At 43.6% G+C, this 20754-nt stretch overlaps 1 protein-coding gene across 1 annotated transcript in view; it reads right to left on the bottom strand.

Annotated features, from left to right (window-relative positions):
* Window positions 1-20754, bottom strand: part of SAP30 (Sin3A associated protein 30) — a 35814-nt gene that overhangs the window by 2161 nt on the left and 12899 nt on the right. The window contains exons 2-3 of the mRNA XM_069744239.1: window positions 14245-14370; window positions 321-419 (exon numbers count right to left, since the gene is read on the bottom strand). Coding sequence (XP_069600340.1) covers window positions 321-419; window positions 14245-14370 — 225 coding nt within the window. The remainder of the gene's footprint in view (window positions 1-320; window positions 420-14244; window positions 14371-20754) is intronic.

The raw sequence follows: 20754 nt of genomic DNA, 5'->3' as shown, positions 1-20754 counted from the left end.
ACATTTGATAGCTTGTACTATATATTGCAATACTGTAGTATATAGCAGAAATGGCAACTTCCTATTAAGTCCAGCCAGTGGAAGCACAAAGTGACGGCATCCGATAATTGCGTTTTGGAGTGTTGGGAATCAAAAACAGCTGGCTCCAGAACAGTTGTGTCGTATGTTTGGGTGGGCTCAGCTCCATACACCCTTCACCCGATGTCTAACGATCATGCATGTCACAAGTAAGGGTTAATACAACAACATGAAACCTCATTTACATCTAGACACATTCTGAGAATTAATGCTCCGGTTTCCATAATAACACTACTTCTTACCTCAACGAGCTGTGCTTTATTTAGACCAGGCCTCGCTTGCAGCTTGAAGTGTCTCTTATACCTTCTCAGGGTGTTCACTTGCAACTGGAAAAGGTCCACCTAGGAGAGGGAAGCAAAAAGGAAAATCAGAAAGACGTCAGAAAGCCAAGGTTATGGCCAGGATTGGTTTCATATCGCTTCTGTTATCCTGGAAGTGGCCTTCAGAACAGTGCACAGGAATCTGCTTCCTTTACCCTAGACACTTGTACAAAAGTCGTCGGATTTATTATTCATTCAGCACAACATTTAGTTTTTTCTTAATATGCCTCTGAAAATACAGCTTTAGGGCACACTGACATGGATAGAAATGCTGCAGATTAGCAAATCTTATCCACACGCTGAAGAATTCTTCAGCAAAAAAATTGATTTGCATTTCACGTTACCATCCGCAGCGTGTCAGCTGCCATTACAGATTTTCAACAGATTTCATCCTTCTAATATAAAACCATCAGAAATCTGTAGCAAATCTTTATGATGAATTTCTAGAAAAAAAAAAATGTTTTCCTGTGTGGACGTTCCCTTAGAGATGTTATCTCATCAACTTCTTATGGCTGGAAACGCATGGTGACAGGAGCTCATGGACAAACATTGTCACGGGTTATCCGGGACTTTTTTTTTTTTTTCAAGGATGGCTTATCCTTAGGAAAGGTCATCAATATCAGATTGGTGGGGGTGCGAAACATGGCCACCCCGGCGATCAGGTGTTCTGTGCCGGCAGGAAGTGATTAGTTGAGGAGCAGAAGAGCACAGCGCCATCCACTGTATAGTGGCTGCAGGACGGTACTGCAGATCCAGCCCTATTCAAATAACCAGGCGTGGATCTGCAGTACCCCACTGCGGCCACTATAGAGTTCACGGAGCTGTGTACTGTAGCTCCACTCCACAACTGAGCACATTTGTCCTCCGCTGGCACCTGGAACAACAGCTTGATGGGGCTTACCGGTGTCACAACCCCATGATCTGATATTGATGACCTATCCTAAGGACGGATGGTGCTGTGAGGATTTGTTCAGTTTTGATGGAAAGGAGATTGAACAGAGATGTCTGTGTGTAACATTCTGCAGAGAGGAGTTGCTGATAAAGTTGTCATGACGGTCAGGACTGGACCAAATACACAACTACGATTACAGAGAACATTACTAGTTAGACACTGGGTTTTACCTACGTTGTGTACACATACAGTCATGGCCAAAAGTATTGACACCCCTGCAATTCTGTCAGATAATACTCATTTTCTTCCTGAAAATGATTGCAAACACAAATTATTTGGCATTATTATCTTCATTTAATTTGTCTTAAATGAAAAAACACAAAAGAGAATGAAGCAAAAAGCAAAACATTGATCATTTCACACAAAACTCCAAAAATGGGCCAGACAAAAGTATTGGCACCCTCAGCCTAATACTTGGTTGCACAACCTTTAGCCAAAATAACTGCGCCCAACCGCTTCCGGTAACCATCAATAAGTTTCTTACAATGCTCTGCTGGAATTTTAGACCATTCTTCTTTGGAAAACTGCTCCAGGTCCCTGATATTTGAAGGGTGCCTTCTCCAAACTGCCATTTTTAGATCTCTCCACAGGTGTTCTATGGGATTCAGGTCTGGACTCATTGCTGGCCACCTTATGTCTCCAGTGCTTTCTCTCAAACCATTTTCTGGTGCTTTTTGAAGTGTGTTTTGGGTCATTGTCCTGCTGGAAGACCCATGACCTCTGAGGGAGACCCAGCTTTCTCACACTGGGCCCTACATTATGCTGCAAAATTTGTTGGTAGTCTTCAGACTTCATAATGCCATGCACACGGTCAAGCAGTCCAGTGCCAGAGGCAGCAAAGCAACCCCAAAACATCAGGGAACCTCCGCCATGTTTGACTGTAGGGATCGTGTTCTTTTCTTTGAATGCCTCTTTTTTTCTCCTGTAAACTCTATGTTGATGCCTTTGCCCAAAAAGCTCTACTTTTGTCTCATCTGACCAGAGAACATTCTCCCAAAATGTTTTAGGCTTTTTCGGTTAAGTTTTGGCAAACTCCAGCCTGGCTTTTTTTATGTCTCAGGGTAAGAAGTGGGGTCTTCCTGGGTCTCCTACCATACAGTCCCTTTTCATTCAGACACCGACGGATAGTACGGGTTGACACTGTTGTACCCTCGGACTGCAGGGCAGCTTGAACTTGTTTGGATGTTAGTCGAGGTTCTTTATCCAACATCCGCACAATCTTGCGTTGAAATCTCTTGTCAATTTTTCTTTTCCGTTCACATCTAGGGAGGTTAGCCACAGTGCCATGGGCTTTAAACTTCTTGATGACACCGCGCACAGTAGACACAGGAACATTCAGGTCTTTGGAGATGGACTTGTAGCCTTGAGATTGCTCATGCTTCCTCACAATTTGGTTTCTCAAGTCCTCAGACAGTTCTTTGGTCTTCTTTCTATTCACCATGCTCAATGTGGTACACACAAGGACACAGGACAGAGGTTGAGTCAACTTTAATCCATGTCTACTGGCTGCAAGTGTGATTTAGTTATTGCCAACACCTGTTAGGTGCCACAGGTAAGTTACAGGTGCTGTTAATTACACAAATTAGAGAAGCATCACATGATTTTTCGAACAGAGCCAATACTTTTGTCCACCCCCTTTTTTTATGTTTGGTGTGGATTTATATCCAATTTGGCTTTAGGACAATTCTTTTTGTGTTTTTTCATTTAAGACAAATTACATGAAGATAATACCAAATAATTTGTGTTTGCAATCATTTTCAGGAAGAAGATGAGTATTATCTGACAGAATTGCAGGGGTGTCAATACTTTTGGCCATGACTGTATACGTCTGCAGAGTGCCTGTGCAGAACTGGTTTCTGCCACTACAATGGGGAAAAATAAGTATTTGATACTCTGCCGAATGCCGATTCTGCAAGTTTTTCCACCAACAAAGAATGGAGAGGTCTGTAATTTTTATCGTAAGTTCACTTCACCTGTGAAAGACAGAATCTTAAAATAAGTCCAGAAAATCACACTGTATGATTTTTACATAATTCATTTGCATTTTATTGCATGAAATAAGTATTTGATACAATAGAAAAACAACTTAACCCCTTCATGACTGGGGCTTTTTTTCGGTTTTGCGGTTTCGTTTTTCGCTCCCCTCCTTCCCAGAGCCATAACTTTTTTATTTTTCCATCAATATGGCCATGTGAGGGCTTATTTTTTGCGGGACAAGTTGTACTTTTGAATGACATGATTGGTTTTTACCATGTCGTGTACTAGAAAACGGGAAACAAATTCCAAGTGCGGTGAAACTGCAAAAAAAGTGCAATCCCACTCTTGTCTTTTGTTTGGCTTTTTTGCTAGGTTCACTAAATGCTAAAACTGATCTGCAATTATGGTTCTCCAGGTCATTACGAGTTCACAGACACCAAACATGTCTAGGTTCTTTTTTATCTAAGTAGTGAAAAAAATTCCAAACTTTGAAACAAAAAAAAAATAAAAAAATTTGCGCCATTTTCCGATACCCGTAGAGTCTCCATTTTTCGTGATCTGGGGTCAGGTGAGGGCTTATTTTTTTTTGCACGCCGAGCTGACATTTTTAGTGATACCACTTTAGTGCAGATACGTTCTTTTGATCGCCCGTTATTGCATTTTAATGCAATGTCGTGGCGACCAAAAAAAACTTAATTCTGGCGTTTTGACTTTTTATTCCTACGCCGTTTAGCGATCAGGTTAATCCTTTTTTTATTGATAGATCGGGCGATTCTGAAAGCGGCGATACCAAATATGTGTAGGTTTGCTTATTTTTATTGTTTTATTCTGAATGTGGCAAAGGGGGGGGTGATTTGAACTTTCATTTTTTTAATATTTTTAAAACTATTTTTCTTTAACTTTTGGCATCCTTCAGTTGCCTCCATGGGAGGCTAGAAGCTGCCATAGCCCGACTGGCTCTGCTACATAGAGGTGATGTCAGATCGTCTCTATGTAGCAGAATTACAGATGTGCTATGAGCGCCGACCACTGGGAGGCACTCACAGCAAGCCGGCAATGACAGCCTTAGAGGTCTCAAGGAGACCTCTGATTGTCATGTGGGGGGGGAGGGGGTCACCGATGTGCGTATTTACAGCCCGACGGAAGGAAGCGCGATTTAAATGCCGCTATCAGAGTTTGACAGTGGCATTTAACTAGTTAATAGCAGCAGGCGGATTGCGATTCTGCCCACAGCTATAGCGGGCACATGTCAGCTGTTCAAAACAGTGGACATGTCTAGGCTTTGAGGTGGGCTCACCGATAGAGCCCAAATCAAAGTGGGGGATACTGACATGGGCGAATTAGTACGTCCGATGTCAGTAAGGGGTTAATATTTGGTACAGAAAACATTATTTGAAATTTCAGAGGTCAGAAGTTTCATGTAGTTTTTGACCAAGTTTGCACACACTGCAGCAGGGATTTTGGCATACTCCTCTATACAGATCTTCTCCAGCTCTTTTAAGGTTTCGAGGCTATCATTGATCAACATTCAGTTTCAGCTCCCTCCAAAGATTTTTTACTGCGTTCAGCAGGTCGGGAGACTGGCTAGGACACTCAAGGACCTTGAAATGTTTCTTACGGAGCCTCTCCTTGGTTGCCCTGGTTATGTGTTTCGGGTCATTGTCATGCTGCTAGACCCAGCCACGACCTATCTTCAATGCTCTTACTGAGGGAAGGAAGTTGTTGGCGAAAATCTCACGATACATGACCCCATCCATCAGCCGTTCAATACGGTACAGTTGTCCTTTCCCCTTTGCAGAAAAGCACCCCCAAAGTATGATTCCCAACTCATGTTTCACAAGTGAGACGGTGCTCTTGGGGTCATACTCATCCTTCTTCTTCCGCCAAACACTGTGAATGGAGCGGATACCAAATATTTCTACTTTGGTCTCATCTGACCACATGACCTTCTACCATGCCTCCTCTGGATCATCCAGTTGGTCACTGGCGAACTTCAACCAGGTCTGGACATTTGCTGAGGTAGGCAGGGAGACCTTGTGTGCCCTGCAGGATTTTAATCCATGATGGTGTTGTGTATTACTAACAGTAGTGTTTCAGACTGTGGTCCCATCTCTCTTCAGGCCATTGACCAGGTCCTACTGTGTAGTTCTGGGCTGATTCCTGACCTTTCTCAAAATCATCCTTACCCCACGAGGCGAGATCTTGCATGGAGCCCCAGGTAAGTAAGACTGACAGTCATCTTGTGTTTTTTCCATTTTATAATAGTTGTGCCAACAATTATTGCCTCCTCATCAAGTTGCTTTCCTACTGTCCTGTAGTCCATCCCAGCCTTGTGCAGGTCTACAATTTTGTCCTTTGTGTCCCTAGACAGCTCTTTGGTCTTGGCCATGACGGAGAGGTTGGACTGTAATTGATTGAGTGTGTGGACAGGTGTCTTTTACACAGCTAACTAGTTCAAACAGGTGCAATTAATACAGGCAATGAGTGCAGAGTAGGAGAGCTTCTTAAAGAAAAATGATAATTACTTACGGGTAATTTGATTTTCCAGATCCATGACAGCACCGGTACATGAGAGATGGTCCCGCCCCCAAGAACAGGAAACCTGCAGAGGAGATAAAAGATGGGGGCGGCACCTCTCTCCTCAGCTTGTTTACAGAAAATGAAAGGTAACCGCTTTGTTAAGTCTTAGGCCTATATTAATCCCTGAAGACTATTTATTATATTACGTGGTTATTACCCCATCCTACGTATGTATATATATATATCTATATATATATACCTATATATATATATAGATATATAGATATATATATATATATATCTATATATATAATTGTCTAAGGGTTTTTCCGTCTGTCTGTCTGTCCTGGAAATCCCGCGTCTCTGATTGGTCGAGGCCGCCAGGCCTCGACCAATCAGAGACCGGCACAGCATCGACGTAGAAATCCCGCGTTTCTGATTGGTCGAAGCCGCCAGGCCTCGACCAATCAGAGACGAGCACAGCGACGATGATGTCATAATGGACGTAGACATACCGCGTCTGATTGGTCGAGGCCGCCAGGCCTCGACCAATCAGCAACGGGCACAGCGACGATGATGTCATAAAGGACGTAGACATCTCACGTTTCTGATTCAGCGACGGGCACAGTATCGACGTAGATGTCATAATGGTTGCCATGGCGACGATGATGTCATAAAGGTTGCCTCGACCAATCAGCGACGGGCACAGTCTGCCGCGAATTCTGGAATCATCATTGTCCATATACTACGGGGACATGCATATTCTAGAATACCCGATGCGTTAGAATCGGGCCACAATCTAGTATATATATAATTGTCTAAGGGTTTTTCCGTCTGTCTGTCTGTCTGTCTGTCTGTCCTGGAAATCCCACCTCTCTGATTGGTCGAGGCCGCGACCAATCAGCGACGAGCACAGCGACGATGATGTCATAAAGGACGTAGAAATCCCGCGTCTCTGATTGGTCGAGGCCGCCAGGCTTCGACCAATCAGCAACGGGCACAGCGACGAGGATGTCATAAAGGACGTAGAAATCCCACGTTTCTGATTTAGCGACGGGCACAGTATCGACGTAGATGTCATAATGGTTGCCATGGCAACGATGTTTTCATAAAGGTTGCCTCGACCAATCAGCGACGGGCACAGTCTGCCGCGAATTCTGGAATCATCATTGTCCATATACTACGGGGACATGCATATTCTAGAATACCCGATGCGATAGAATCGGGCCACAATCTAGTATATATATATATATATATATATATATATATATATATATATATATATATATAGGGCGGGAATCAGAGCGGTGCGGTCATGGATCTGGAAAATCAAATTACCCGTAAGTAATTATCATTTTTTCCCTTCCCCATGACAGCACCAGTACATGAGAGGAGGAAATAGAAAGGACCTCTAGGGTGGGATAACAGCAGATAGCACTTTTCTCCCGAAGGCGAGATTTGATAGTCCTAGATTTAATCTATAATGGCGGAAGAAAGTGGAGGGTGAAGACCATACTGCTGCATTACAAATTTGCTCTATAGACGCATTTGCCCTTTCTGCCCAAGATGTGGAAATAGCCCTAGTAGAGTGGGCCGTAACACCAGGTGGAGGGACCTGCCCCGAAGAAGAATAGGAAAGTGATATAGCCATACGGAGCCACCGTGCAATGGTTGATTTTGTGGCCTTTTTTCCCCTGTTTGCCCCCTGGAAGGAGACAAAAAGGGCTGAAGACTGTCGCCATGGATTTGTTACTTCTATATATTGAAGTAGGCAACGTCTGACGTCCAAGCAATGAAAGGTTTCTTCTCCCTGGGATTTCGGGTTAGCACAAAATGAGGGCAAAACTATTTCCTGGTCCCTGTGGAATTTTGAGTTGACCTTTGGCAAAAAGGCCGGATCAGATTTTGTGATTACCCTATCCTCCAAAATTGTAGTGTACGGAGGGTCTATAGATATAGCCTGGAGCTCACTAATGCGTTTGGCTGAGGTAAGGGCAATCAGGAGAACAGTTTTTAAAGTTAGCGCTTTTATTGATATGGAGGAAAGAGGCTCGAAGGGAGAGGTGGTTAAAGCATTTAAAACTACATTTAGATCCCAGGGAGCGACCTTTGGACGAGGTTTGAATGGTCTGGCTGTAAAGGAGGCCCTAATGAACCTACACACCCAGGGGTGATCAGCCAATTTTTGGTCAAATAAAGCGCCAAGCGCCGAGACTTGCACTTTTAGGGTGCTGGTAGATAATCCTCTCTCCAGACCCTTTTGGAGAAATTCTAGGATTTCTTGATATCGGAACTTTCTGAACGGTATTTGTTATACTTCGGCCTGAAAATTCTAAAAATTTTCCCCATACTTTTTGATATTTATCCGCTGTGATCTTCTTTCTGCTGGACATCAGAGTGGTAACTAACGGGTCCGAGAATCCCTTCGCTAGCAGCAGTCCCCTCTCAAGTTCCAAGCAGTGAGGTGTAGACTGTACTTGAGGATGTGTTACTGGACCCTGGTGTAGCAGGTCTGGAACATCTGGAAGCATCCATGGGTCCGAGATGGACATACGTCTGAGCCAAGTGAACCAAGCTCTCTTTGGCCAGAAGGGTGCAATCAAGATTATGCGTGCTTTCTCTTCTCAGATCTTCTTCAGGACTGTAGGGATTAATGGAATTGGGGGGGAACGCATAGGCTAGTTGGAACCCCCATTGGTGTAGTAAAGCATCTACCCCCTCCGGGATCTCTTTCGGGTTCAGAGAGTAGAATCTTTCTACCTTTCGGTTTTGCTTTGTGGAAAAAAGATCCACTTGAGGAAGCCCCCGGATGGCACAGATTTCTCCAAACATTTTTTGATTTAGAGACCACTTGCCGTGGTGCAGCACGTGACGACTCAGAAAGTCTGCGACAAGGTTGTCTGACCCCTTTAAGTGTGTACTTGTAAGGGATAAAAGATGGTTTTCGGCCCAACAAAATAGCCTCCTTGCTTCTTCCATTAGGGGACTCGAACTTGTTCCTCCCTGTCGGTTTATATAGGATACCGCTGTGCTGTTGTCGGATAATACTACCAGATGTTTTCCCTTGATTTCCTCTTCCGTTTGAAGAATCGCTTGCCTTACCGCTGTTAATTCCTTCAGGTTTGAGGAGGCTAATTGCATTTGTGAATCCCATAGACCCTGTAGGACCTGACCTGATAGGTGTGCACCCCAACCTAACGGGCTCGCGTCCGTTGTCAGTACCACCGGGTTTTTGATTGACCATGGGACCCCTTTTTTTAAATTTTCGGAATTTAGCCATCAGTTTAGAGAGTCCAGCACATGTTGTGGCAATACGATTTTCCGATTTAAGTTGTAGGGTTTTTTTGTTTGTTCTGACAATCTGCCACTGTAGGTCCCTTGAATGCAGTTGTGCCCATTGGACCGCCGGAATTGTTGCTGTCAGCATACCTAAGAGGGACATGGCTTCCCTTACCGAGACAGATTGGGCCGCTTGTATTTGTCTTATTCGCTGTTTTATGGTTTCGATCTTTCTGTCTGGAAGAACACAGTCTTGTCTGACTGAATTTAATTGAATCCCCAGAAACTCCTGCATCTGGACCGAAATCATTCTTGACTTCTTTAAGTTTATTATCCACCCCAGCGTGGTCAGCAACTCTCGCACCCTCATAACTGCCTTCGTACAATCTTCTTGACTGTCTGCTATAAGGAGGAAATCGTCCAAATAGGGCACTAGTAGAATATTTTCTCTCCTCACGAAGGATGCTATTTCTGAAATTATCTTCGTAAAGATACGAGGAGCCACTGATACCCCGAAGGGGAGACATTGGTATTGCAGATGGGTGAAGACCTGACCCAGCTGCACTACCAACCTTAGATATTGTTGATGCTCGATGCTGATTGGTACATGGTAGTAGGCATCTGTAAGGTCTATGACTGCCATGTAGCATCCTGGATACAGCAGTTTTACCGCCGTTTTCAGAGTCTCCATCTTGAATTTTTCTACTCGGATGAACTTGTTTAGCTCTTTTAAGTTGAAGATTGTTCTTAACGACCCATCCGGTTTTGGCGTGAGGAATAGGGTGCTGTAAAACCCCTTCCCTACTTCTTGTGGAGGCACTTTTACCAGGACTTTTTTGTCTAGGAGAAGATGAATTTCTTTTTCTAGTACTATCTGGTTCTTTTCGGCCACACAAGTAACTTTTATTCGGTGAGGAGGTAGGGAGACAAAGTTTAATCGTAGGCCGTCGGATAATAGGTTTATTATCCATTGAGATGGCTGTAAGCTTACCCACTGATGGACAAAAAAACGTAGCCTTCCTCCCACCTGGAATATGGCGTCATTGTTTAGGGTCTGGTTTTGGAGGCTTACTGAATAGGAACCCTCTCTCTCTCCTGTCGCACCAGGTTTTCCTTCGCGTGGCTCTATCTGATGGGCAGCCCCGGCCTGCTTTACCTGATCCCCGAAAGGACCGACGGTTGTCATACCAACGGCGTTTAAAGAAGGGAGGTGGAGGGAAATGTTTTTTCTTATCCGCCGCTTTCTCTACAATTTCATCTAACGCCTTCCCAAACAAATATTGCCCCTCACAAGGTACGGCACACAGCTTCACTTTTGACTGGAAGTCAGCATTCCAGTTTTTTAACCATAGCTCTCTCCTGCCCGAATTAGCGAGGGCACTTGCCCGGGCAGAAAAACAAACTGAATCAATGGCAGCGTCTGCCAGGAACCCCGCTGCATTTTGTAGTGAAGGGATGACCTCTAGAAGTCTGTCTCTTGAACATTTGTCCTTTATTTGGTCGCTTAATTCGTCTAGCCATCTAACCATGGCACGGGCAGTGCAGGTAGCCGCTACCCCTGGTTTGAACGACCAAGTTGAAGCTTCCCAGGCTGATTTTAGAAATGCATCTGCTTTTTTATCTAGGGGGTCTTTTAGGGCACCCATATCTTCAAAAGGAAGCGCTATGCCCCTGGAGGTACTCGCAAAAGCTGCGTCCAGCTTAGGTGCTTTCTCCCATTTCTCACAAATTTCCTCATCAAAGGGATATTTGCGTTTAAGGGCCTGGGGAACCGAAATCTTTTTGTTCGTTTTTTTTCCATTCCTTCTTTATAAGTTTTAATATATTATCATGGAACGGAAAAACTCTCCGTTTCTGCCCTTCCAAATTACTGAACATGGAGTCCTGGACCGTTTGTTTTTCCCTTGGTGTCTCCACCCCCAAGGTGGATCTAACCAGCTTCAATAATTTCCCCACATCTTCTGATAATACATATGGCCGACCACACTCTTCATCCGAAGAGTCCAGGTCCGAGTCCTCCTCGGGCGGAAGCTCTGCTGGTTCACCCTCAGATTCTATATCAGATGTTTGGGCAGGCGTAGAAGGCGGATTTACAGAGCTCTGCAACCCGTGCTGTCTTAATTGCTCCTTTACAGTGCTTTGCACTTCGTCTCGAACGATAGCCTTTATATTCTGAAGAAATGATGATGACTCTTCAGTTACGGTTTTTTCTATACATGAGCGGCATATTCGCTTCTCATATGTCTTGGGAAGGCTTTTATCACAAAGTGCACACACTTTATTCTTTTGCTTAGAGGTAACCTTCTTTCCCTGCATACACATACAGAAAACACAGTGTTACTGACATGGTTTGCCTTACAAAGGCACTCACTCACCGGACCCTCAGTACCACGACAGGCTGTGGGTTTTCTGCTGGGATCGCTGATTCCACAGGATCTGCCATCTTGCAGGAGGCTGTTACCGGCTTCTGCTTGCCGCCTTGCATTTAAATATTGGTGGGCAGGAAGCGGTGTGTGCGTCCCTGAACTTCCTCCCCCCTGGAGAGTGTCAGCACACCGCTTCTCCGGCGTGTGGCGTCACTTCCGGTTCACAAACAGGAAGTTCTCCCATTCACTCGGCACCAGCGTCGTGATGGGAACGCCTCTCGCCACTTTCGTCTCCTTCCCCGACCCAGCCTCCGGCCAGGAGCGGACGCCGGGGAGTCCGCAATAGGGAAGGACGCCCTCGCAGCTCCAGGTATGGGGGCGACGCGCGCACACGCCGCCGCTGCTCCCACCGCGGACCTCGGTTCGTGACCGGATAGTAAGGGGAGATCCCCTCCCCATGCAGCACTGCAGGTTCCCCGCAAGAACAGGAAACCAAAACTGAGGAGAGAGGTGCCGCCCCCATCTTTTATCTCCTCTGCAGGTTTCCTGTTCTTGGGGGAGGGACCATCTCTCATGTACCGATGCGGTCATGGGGAAGGGAAAAAACTAGGTCTGCTGAGAGCCAGAATTCTTACTGGTTGGTAGGCGATCAAATATTTATTTCATGCAATAAAATGCAATTTAAATTTTTAAAAATCATACAGTGTGATTTTCTGGTTTTTATTTTCAGATTCTGTGTCTCACAGTTAAAGTGTACCTACTATAAAAATGACAGACCTCTCCATGGGAAAACTCATAAAATCATCTGTGTTTCAAATACTTACTTTCCCCACTGTATATAGTACTCCATGGTGGTAATACTAGCGCTACATAGGACTACAAAGAGCATCTACTACATTATCTGTACCACTGTGTTATATAGGACGGCAGGAGGCAGGGTAACTTTCATTTTGGTTACTATTGCCTATATATTAGGAGTGAGGAAAAGACATGTAAATGGCTGAGGTCAACTAAAGGCTCCCTGAAGTCAATTCTTAAAACTTGCGAAGTATTATCAGGGTGGCCCTTCAAACTAAAAGGGGTCTTTAAAGTTAAAAACACACAACACTTTCACTTTTTATGGAGTTTGAGTGTTGTATTTTATGACATTACATAACCCCCACAAATGTCCCCTGCAAAAAAGAAACAAATACAAGAAACAGCCCTTATTGTCCATAACAATCAATCCTAACAGTTTTCATTTTGTATTCTGCTTTTGAAAAATAAAAACTGTGCTGTGATTTCTTGCTACTTGCAAAAAGAGTGTCTTTTTAGACACTTTTAGAAATCTACCCCGTATGCTGTGGTACTGACATTGCATAACACAATAGTTGACAGGCACCCGCGTGGTGTTTTTCAGGATCCTGAATCCTCTGGTCAATCGTCAGTATAAATACTAAACAACAGCTTTTCAGCCAATCTTCATCACCTAGTAATTACTTGCTTGGGCCACGTGCATACGTTCAGTATTTCACATCAGTATTTGTGAGCCAAAACCAGAATTAGAACAATCAAAGGAAAAATAGAATAGAAACCCGTGCACCACTTCTGTATTGTTCACAAACTCCTGATTTTGGCTTACCCATACTGAGATACAAAACTCAGCAAAGAATCAATGTGTAACACGTGGCCTTAGTTGAAATTTAATTTTTTACATACTTTAAGGGCTGTCAACCACCCAGTAATTCCTGAGTTGTCCATAAAAAACACTTTTTCCCTATCCGTAAAAAATATACAGTGAAGTGTATGCGACTTCTTTGAAGCTGGCGAAACTTGTACAGATTATTATGACTGAAATGATCATAATTTCACAGGTCGCAGTAAATGAAGATATCGGGATTGTGAGCTGCAGTCCATTAGAATCGTAGTGATTTATTATGGTTTTTCAATATGTCTGTAAAAATGTTGGCTGTCCCTGATTTTTTCATAAGCTTTCCATAAAAAAAAAAAAAATCATATTGGCAACGCTGCCATAATCACTTTAGATTCTGGACGCACCTTGGTTACATAGACTTTAGCAAGCAAAAAGTAAAAAACAAAACCGAGATGAATACTCCTTGTTCTGGTTTCTTCTGAACATGAACCTGACCAAATAAACAAAGGCTTTTCTCCCATTCTGAAACAATTTATTACCCCAAGATGATTTCTGGACACGCACAGGGGTGGATAGTGCTGCCATGAAACACTTTACGAATACAGAAAATGAAAAAGCCTCCTTAGAGACTGCCATCATCTGTCGATGGGTGAAGTGATCAAATATCCACTCTGTCCAATCACAATATTGAGAATCGATTCGATTTCTATCAATTAGAGATGATCGTTTTGTTTCTGTTGTATTATTAGTAAAACTGAAACTGGCCGCCGGCTTGGCACTAACGTCATGTACATTCACACATAAAAGGTCTTCTCCGGACTCTATTGTACAGGCAGAGCCTCAGAAGTCACACATCAAACACCATCTTCCGAAGTCTTTCTTTACAAGAAAGACATTTTCATCTTAGTCCCAGAGTTTTAAAGTAAAGACACATAAAGGCCATCCTTCACATATGAAGAAATGAAGGCCATGGGGCAGTGTCATTAAATCTTGCTCTACACACATCTAAAGAGAAGTGACACTATACATTCACCTGAAGGAACAATGGACAGAGTGAAAGCGAATAAAGTGGAACTGCAACTGGTACCTTAATAAAAACACGACTATCGGAACATTTACCTCTGGGGTATCAGTGTCGTGAACCGGAGAATCTGCATCGTCGTCATCGCTACCTTTTCTTTTCCGTCTGTTTCTCACACTCTGAATTAGGTTCTTGTGGAAGTCACAGATATAAAGGTGTCTTGCCTAAGAAAAGAAAACAGGAACAATAAACAGTAGAACAAGAGGAAAATCCACAGCATCCATAAAAATACATCACACATGGTCTGGTTAGGTCTTCTTTAACCTATGCTAGGTTCACATTTAGGCCTCATTCAGATGTCCATTTTTTCCCAAACGTGTTCTAGGCATGGTTTACACTTATGGAACATGCAACCATTATAATCTATGGAGCCGGTCACACATCCGACACTATTAAAAGGGACAAATCTCCTCGGTCCCAGATATTCCACTTGTTACACCTGGTGTAAAAATGGCCACAGACTGAGACCTGCTCTCCAGTACAGACGGAGGAAAGAGTTGTAGTGGACGATTTAGCCACTCACTACCGAAATCAGTACGAAGCTGGGTTTCCCAAAGAGATCCCCAAAATGCAGAGCACTTTGTGGGCCTTGTGGAAAGATACTTGGCTATGGATAACGCCCTACGCAACCAAGGGAGCCTGAGGTCACATTTCTGGGAGACCCAACAAAGGGGTCCAAGTCTATGTCTGAGGTGCACGCAAAGACTCAGGAGGAGTCAGAGTTGGCTTCAATGAGGACATCTTGCACCATTGTCTTTCGGAGCGGTTGTGTCCCGGGTCATATCTCAGCCATTTATCCCTTGAACTCTGAGACAATGGAATGTAATGTAGGCCGGCACTACTCTTAAGGTACCGTCACACTGAACGATATCGCTAGCGATCCGTGACGTTGCAGCGTCCTGGCTAGCGATATTGTTCAGTTTGACAGGCAGCAGCGATCAGGCCCCTGCTGTGCCATCGTTGGTCGCTGCAGAAAGTCCAGCACTTTGTTTCGTCGCTGGACTCCCTGCAGACATCGCTGAATCGGCGTGTGTGACGCCGATTCAGCGATGTCTTCACTGGTAACCAGCGTAAAAGTAAAAAAAAAACAACCACTACATACTTACCTTCCGCTGTCTGTCCCCCTGGTGACGTCACCGCTCTGCTTTCCGGCCGCTGCGCTTACACAGTGCAGGAAAGCAGAACGCCAGGGGACAGACAGCGGAATGTAAGTATGTAGTGTTTGTTTTTTATTTACTTTTACGCTGGTAACCAGGGTAAACATCGGGTTACTAAGCGCGGCCCTGCGCTTAGTAACCCGATGTTTACCCTGGTTACCCGGGGACTTCGGGATCGTTTGTCGCTGGAGAGCTGTCTGTGTGACAGCTCTCCAGCGACCAAACAGCGACGCTGCAGCGATCGACATCGTTGTCGGTATCGCTGCAGCGTCGCTTAGTGTGACGGTACCTTTAGTTAGACTACCTTGCCTGCAGTGCTGTTAATCATCCTGGCGAGGGGCCTCACGAATGCCGCGTGACTGAACGATGTCCATGTGAAAGGACTTCTGGACTCAGGAAGTTTGACAACCCTGTACTAACTGATCCGTGACTGAAAAGATAGTCACCGCCCCAGGATTGAAAGAAAAGGTCTGTGAGGGAATCCTCGAATGATAAAAAGTGGTTTTTAAACCTAATACTTGAAGATTTTCTTTGTTCGGGATGCACATTGCATTACTACCAGCACACTGGGACCAGTTTAATAGCTAGAAACGAGGTGACAGGTTCCTTTAAGTTCTGTTTTTCCTATTGTATTAAATACTTATTTCATGCAATAAAATGCAAATGAATTATGTAAAAAGCATACAATGTGATTTTCTGAAATTTATTTTTAGATTCTGTCTCTCACAGTCGAAGTCTACCTATGATAAAAATTACAGGTGTCTCCATTCTTTGTAGGTGGGAAAACTTGCAGAACAGGAAGTATCAAATACTTATTTTTCCCATTGTATATACGCGTGTGCACACACACACACACACACACACGTCCTATTCAGTGATTGTGTATGGAGAAATGGCTGTCAATTGTGACTAGAATCGCCCACTGGACTTACACATACAAACACCGGGGATTTCAGTGACTAAAATGCAAGATTCACTGAAACTTTTCCTACAAAAATGCACATCAATCTGATCGGCTCCTCCTGTTCTCTACCATCCCGCCTGCAGATCACACACCATTTTCAACATGACAGGCTCCCTAAAGGCTAGGTGCACATGTAGAAAGATCCTCTGCGTATTTTTCCGCAGCGGATTTGATAAATCCGCATTGGAAAACTGCTGCGGTTTTTACTGCAGAATTATTGCGGATTCTACTGCGGATTCCGCTGCGGTTTTACACCTGCAGTTCTATTGGAGCAGGTGTAAAACCGCTGCGGATTCCACACAAAGAATTGACATGCTGCAGAAAATAATCCGCTGCGTTTCCACACGTTTTTTTCCGCAGCATGTGCACTGCGGATTTCATTTCCCATAGGTTTACATTGTACTGTAAACTCATAGGAAACTGATGCGGATCTGCAGCGGCGAAAACGCTGCGGATCCGCAGCAAAATCCGCATCGTGTGCACATAGCCTTAAAGTGGTTGTCAACAGCAATCAATTCAAGACCCCAATGAAAGTAAATACAATGGATACTTGCCTCCCACAGCCGAACCACTCCAGTGATGTTGGCGCTGCTGTTCCCATAGGTTGACGTGACATTGTTGGGTTACAGCTGCCACTCATTGGCTGTAGCGGACATGTGACGCAATGTCACCCTCTGGGAATAGAGGCGCCAACATCTCTGTGACGATGTGAGTCTCTCTTATTTTTATTTTAATTGTGATCCTGAACTGATAAAATAGGGGTTGTCCACTAAAGGGAATCTGTTGTCAAATATTTGCAATTTAATCCGAGATCAGCAAAACATAGGGGCAGAGACCCTGATTCCAGGGATATGTCAATTGCTCAGCAGCTTGCTGTAATTTCACTACAATCAGTATTTTATCAGCTAGAGATCATCATTGCAGGTCAGTCAGGCTAATCTGTGTAACCTGAGCCCCCACCCCCACTAATAATTGGCATCTCGCTGACCATGCACAATGTACACAGGAAGCTGCCAATCATTGGGGTGGGCACAGTTATACAGAGCTCAGCATTCTGACCACTGCTACATCTACAGCAGTGAGAGAATGCCCTTATCTGCACTTCTGGTCTTTCCCACACGCAGAGCCATTCAATCCCAGTCACAACAGGCAACTGCATGAGCTTCCCCGAGCATTTCTCATTCTACGGAGGAAGACTACAAACTACCTTTGTTTTCGGAACAGTCCCTGCTGATACAGTGGCCTCCTGCAAGCAGAAGCCAGGATCTGTCACATGTATCATCACTGTTGTCAAAGCAATTTAGTTACCTTTAGATGTATGAAATGCAGCGACGCTATGTGTAATACGGACGGGTGTCAAATGTTTACATAGTGCATTTTATAAGTCCACTGATTAATACTATTGTTTCATTCATTTAAAATATGCTACGTTTTACTGCCTGAATTTCTTAGTACAGTATATATTTATAGGGATTAGATATCATTTTAGAAAATACTGAGTTTTCAGGTAAAGAGATTGATATCCATCTGCATCTAGAGCCTCCCCGCCTAGGGCTGAACATAGATTATTGCACAATATACAGTTTAAAGGGGTTGTCTGGTGAAAATAAGTTATCACCTACCCAAAGGTAATAATGTGCTCACTGGTGGGGGTGCTAGAGGTCTGACCCTCAGCAATCAGGGGAGTTTACATCCACAAGGGGGACCAAATATACCAGTTACAAAAATAATAGGCAATTGGAATGCCCGACCACCGCGCCATTCATTCTCTTTTTCCTCGTAAGAAATGGAGTGATGATCAGGCATGTGCACGGCTGCGCCATTCTAATGGGGATAAAGGTATCCCATTCTGCTGATCAGAGCGGGTCCCCGCAGCCAGACCCCAACAGATTACAAAGTTATCTATCCTGCAAAGAGTCCATAACTTTCTTTTACCGAAAGATCCTTTTAAAGACGACCTGTCATCAGGTCAAAAGTAGAACGTTTTTGCTCATATTTTATTGCCGCTATTACCCTGAGTATTTTGGTTTGGTTTTTTTATTCGTCGTGCACCAAAAATCGCCATCCTGCTAGCATTAATGTATGGCAAGCTATAATGCATAGATAAAAACAAGAAGGTGCAACCTACATGGGATCAGTTTTTAGCTATATTTAAATGTAGTATTTTCAGAACTGCGTTCCCAAAAGAAAAAAAATAAATTCAAAGTCACATTACCAAATCATTCTCTCATGCTCAAGGTTTCTTTTATTCTGTTTTTTTATCATGTTCCCACAAACACTTATGTTACTTGGACGGCCAGGCTGGATCAAATCCTTCTTTCATCTAAATCATGAAAAAGAATGGAGCACAAAAACAGGTACGGAAAATAAAAGTATAGCCACCTGACGAAGCAGGTTGTGAAAACGTGCGTCAGTGAGGCGGGCAGCCAGACCCCTGCTTACTCGGCATTTTGCTTTATAGCCATCCTTTTCCTTTTGGTTGTTGTATTATTTTTTAGAATGAGGCTTTTCCTTCTCTTAGGCCTCATTCAGACGACAGTGGTCCAGACCAAAACACGGAGATGTGTCAGATTTTGATTCAGATCACAGATCAAACTCGCCAATGTAAGTCTTTAGATTTGTAAGTAAAAATTTAAAAACATTGGACAACACCTGAATACTATCTATGTGCTGCCCGGTTTTTTATTTTTTGATAAGAACTTGAGATGCCTCCAACAGGTTTTTTTTTGCATGCTGGAAAAACTGATGGTAAAAACCGACACACTGACCAAACGGCGGTGAACAATGGTCATTGTTTCTGCACACAAGAAAAATTCATAAATTCTGAATGAGGAATTACGGTAATTGACTTTCCCTGACGAAGCCGTAGTTACGGCGATACGCGTTGGGTTGTTTTAGGGGCGCCCCACTCTGGTTTCCATCTTATTCCCCGCTTGGCTGGACGCTCCACTTTACCTTGGCAGGTTTTATTTTCGACAGCGTGAGTGTCCTCCTTCATCTGGTAACTTTCTGACCACACTATTATTGTGGCCCGTTTTCCTTCAGCCTTGGCTGGCCTTTACGGCTCTACTAGTAGACATGCTATATAGATATATATACGTTTTCTTTATTTATATGCATGTGCAGCAGCTTTGGCCGGGTTTGGTCATTAGGTTACACCTATGCTGGTATTTCTTACCGTTACAGGTTACTTCTTGCTCTGAGCTTTCTCAGGGTTATTTTGGGGTACCCACCTTTTCTCTATATCTCTTTATTGTCTGGGGTGCATTGGATATATTGTATAGGTTCTTTTGTATGACAATGATGTATTTTGCATTTATTTAAATTGACCTGTTGGCATCCTAATTATATGATATATGGTGGGGGATTCAAGAGTGGGGTTTCCGCATGATTTTACTTATGTTTTTGTTATTATGTGCCAAATAAAGTTTGTCATCTTTTCCATATTATACTTGTGTGGTGTAGTGTGCAGGCATTATGGTAGTGCTTTTTCTTTTCTCTGATACATTAATATTCACTACCGGCTCTTTGCACCTCCCTGGTACTGCATCTATAGGGTATGTGCACACGTCAGGATTTCTTGCAGAAATTTTCCTGACAAAAAACGGACATTTCTGCCAGAAATCCGCATGCGTTTTTACCGCGTTTTTCCCCAAATGCATAGAATTGCGGGAAAAACGCAGAAAATCCGCAAAAATAATGAACATGCTCATTTTTTTTACCGCAATGCGTTTTTTTCGCGGAAAAAAACGCATCCATGTGCACAAAACATGCAGAATGCATTCTAAATGATAGAATGCATAATGTATGCGTTTTTAATGAGTTTTTATAGCGTTTTTAGCGCGAAAAAACCTGTACGTGTGCACATAGCCTTAGAGTAGTGCGCCTGAACCTAAATTAAATGGAATGAGGAATTAGGTGCCCGTCCCGGACACATTCTGCCTCCACTCCTATGTCACAGGCCTGTTAGGCCGCCGTCACACTATCAGTATTTGGTCAGTATTTTACATCAGTATTTGTAAGCCAAAACCAGGAGTGCAACAATTAGAGGAAAAGTATAATAGAAACATATGCACCACTTCTGCATTTATCACCCACTCCTGGTTTTGGCTTACAAATACTGATGTAAAATACTGACCAAATACTGCTAGTGTGACGGCAGCCGGCTAGGAGTAAGGTTTATTTGTACCTCCGCTGCTGTCTTATGGTTACATAGGCACCAGCAATATGCACAATGGGCTTAGCCCAAATCTTCCACCTTTTCTTACAAAGTGGATTTATTTTATGCATGTGGTTTTTATATCCTGAAAGCTTGTATTTTTATTACTTTTTCTACTTGGTCATCTCTCATGCTTCACACATAAGTGTTGTATTTTGATTTTTGCATGTGACCATTAATATCATGGACTTAAAAGGGGCCGTCTGGC

This window comes from Ranitomeya imitator, chromosome 1, assembly GCF_032444005.1.
Source record: "Ranitomeya imitator isolate aRanImi1 chromosome 1, aRanImi1.pri, whole genome shotgun sequence".
In the NCBI taxonomy this organism is placed as follows: Eukaryota; Metazoa; Chordata; class Amphibia; order Anura; family Dendrobatidae; genus Ranitomeya; species Ranitomeya imitator.
This window is presented reverse-complemented; position numbering and strand designations above follow the sequence as displayed.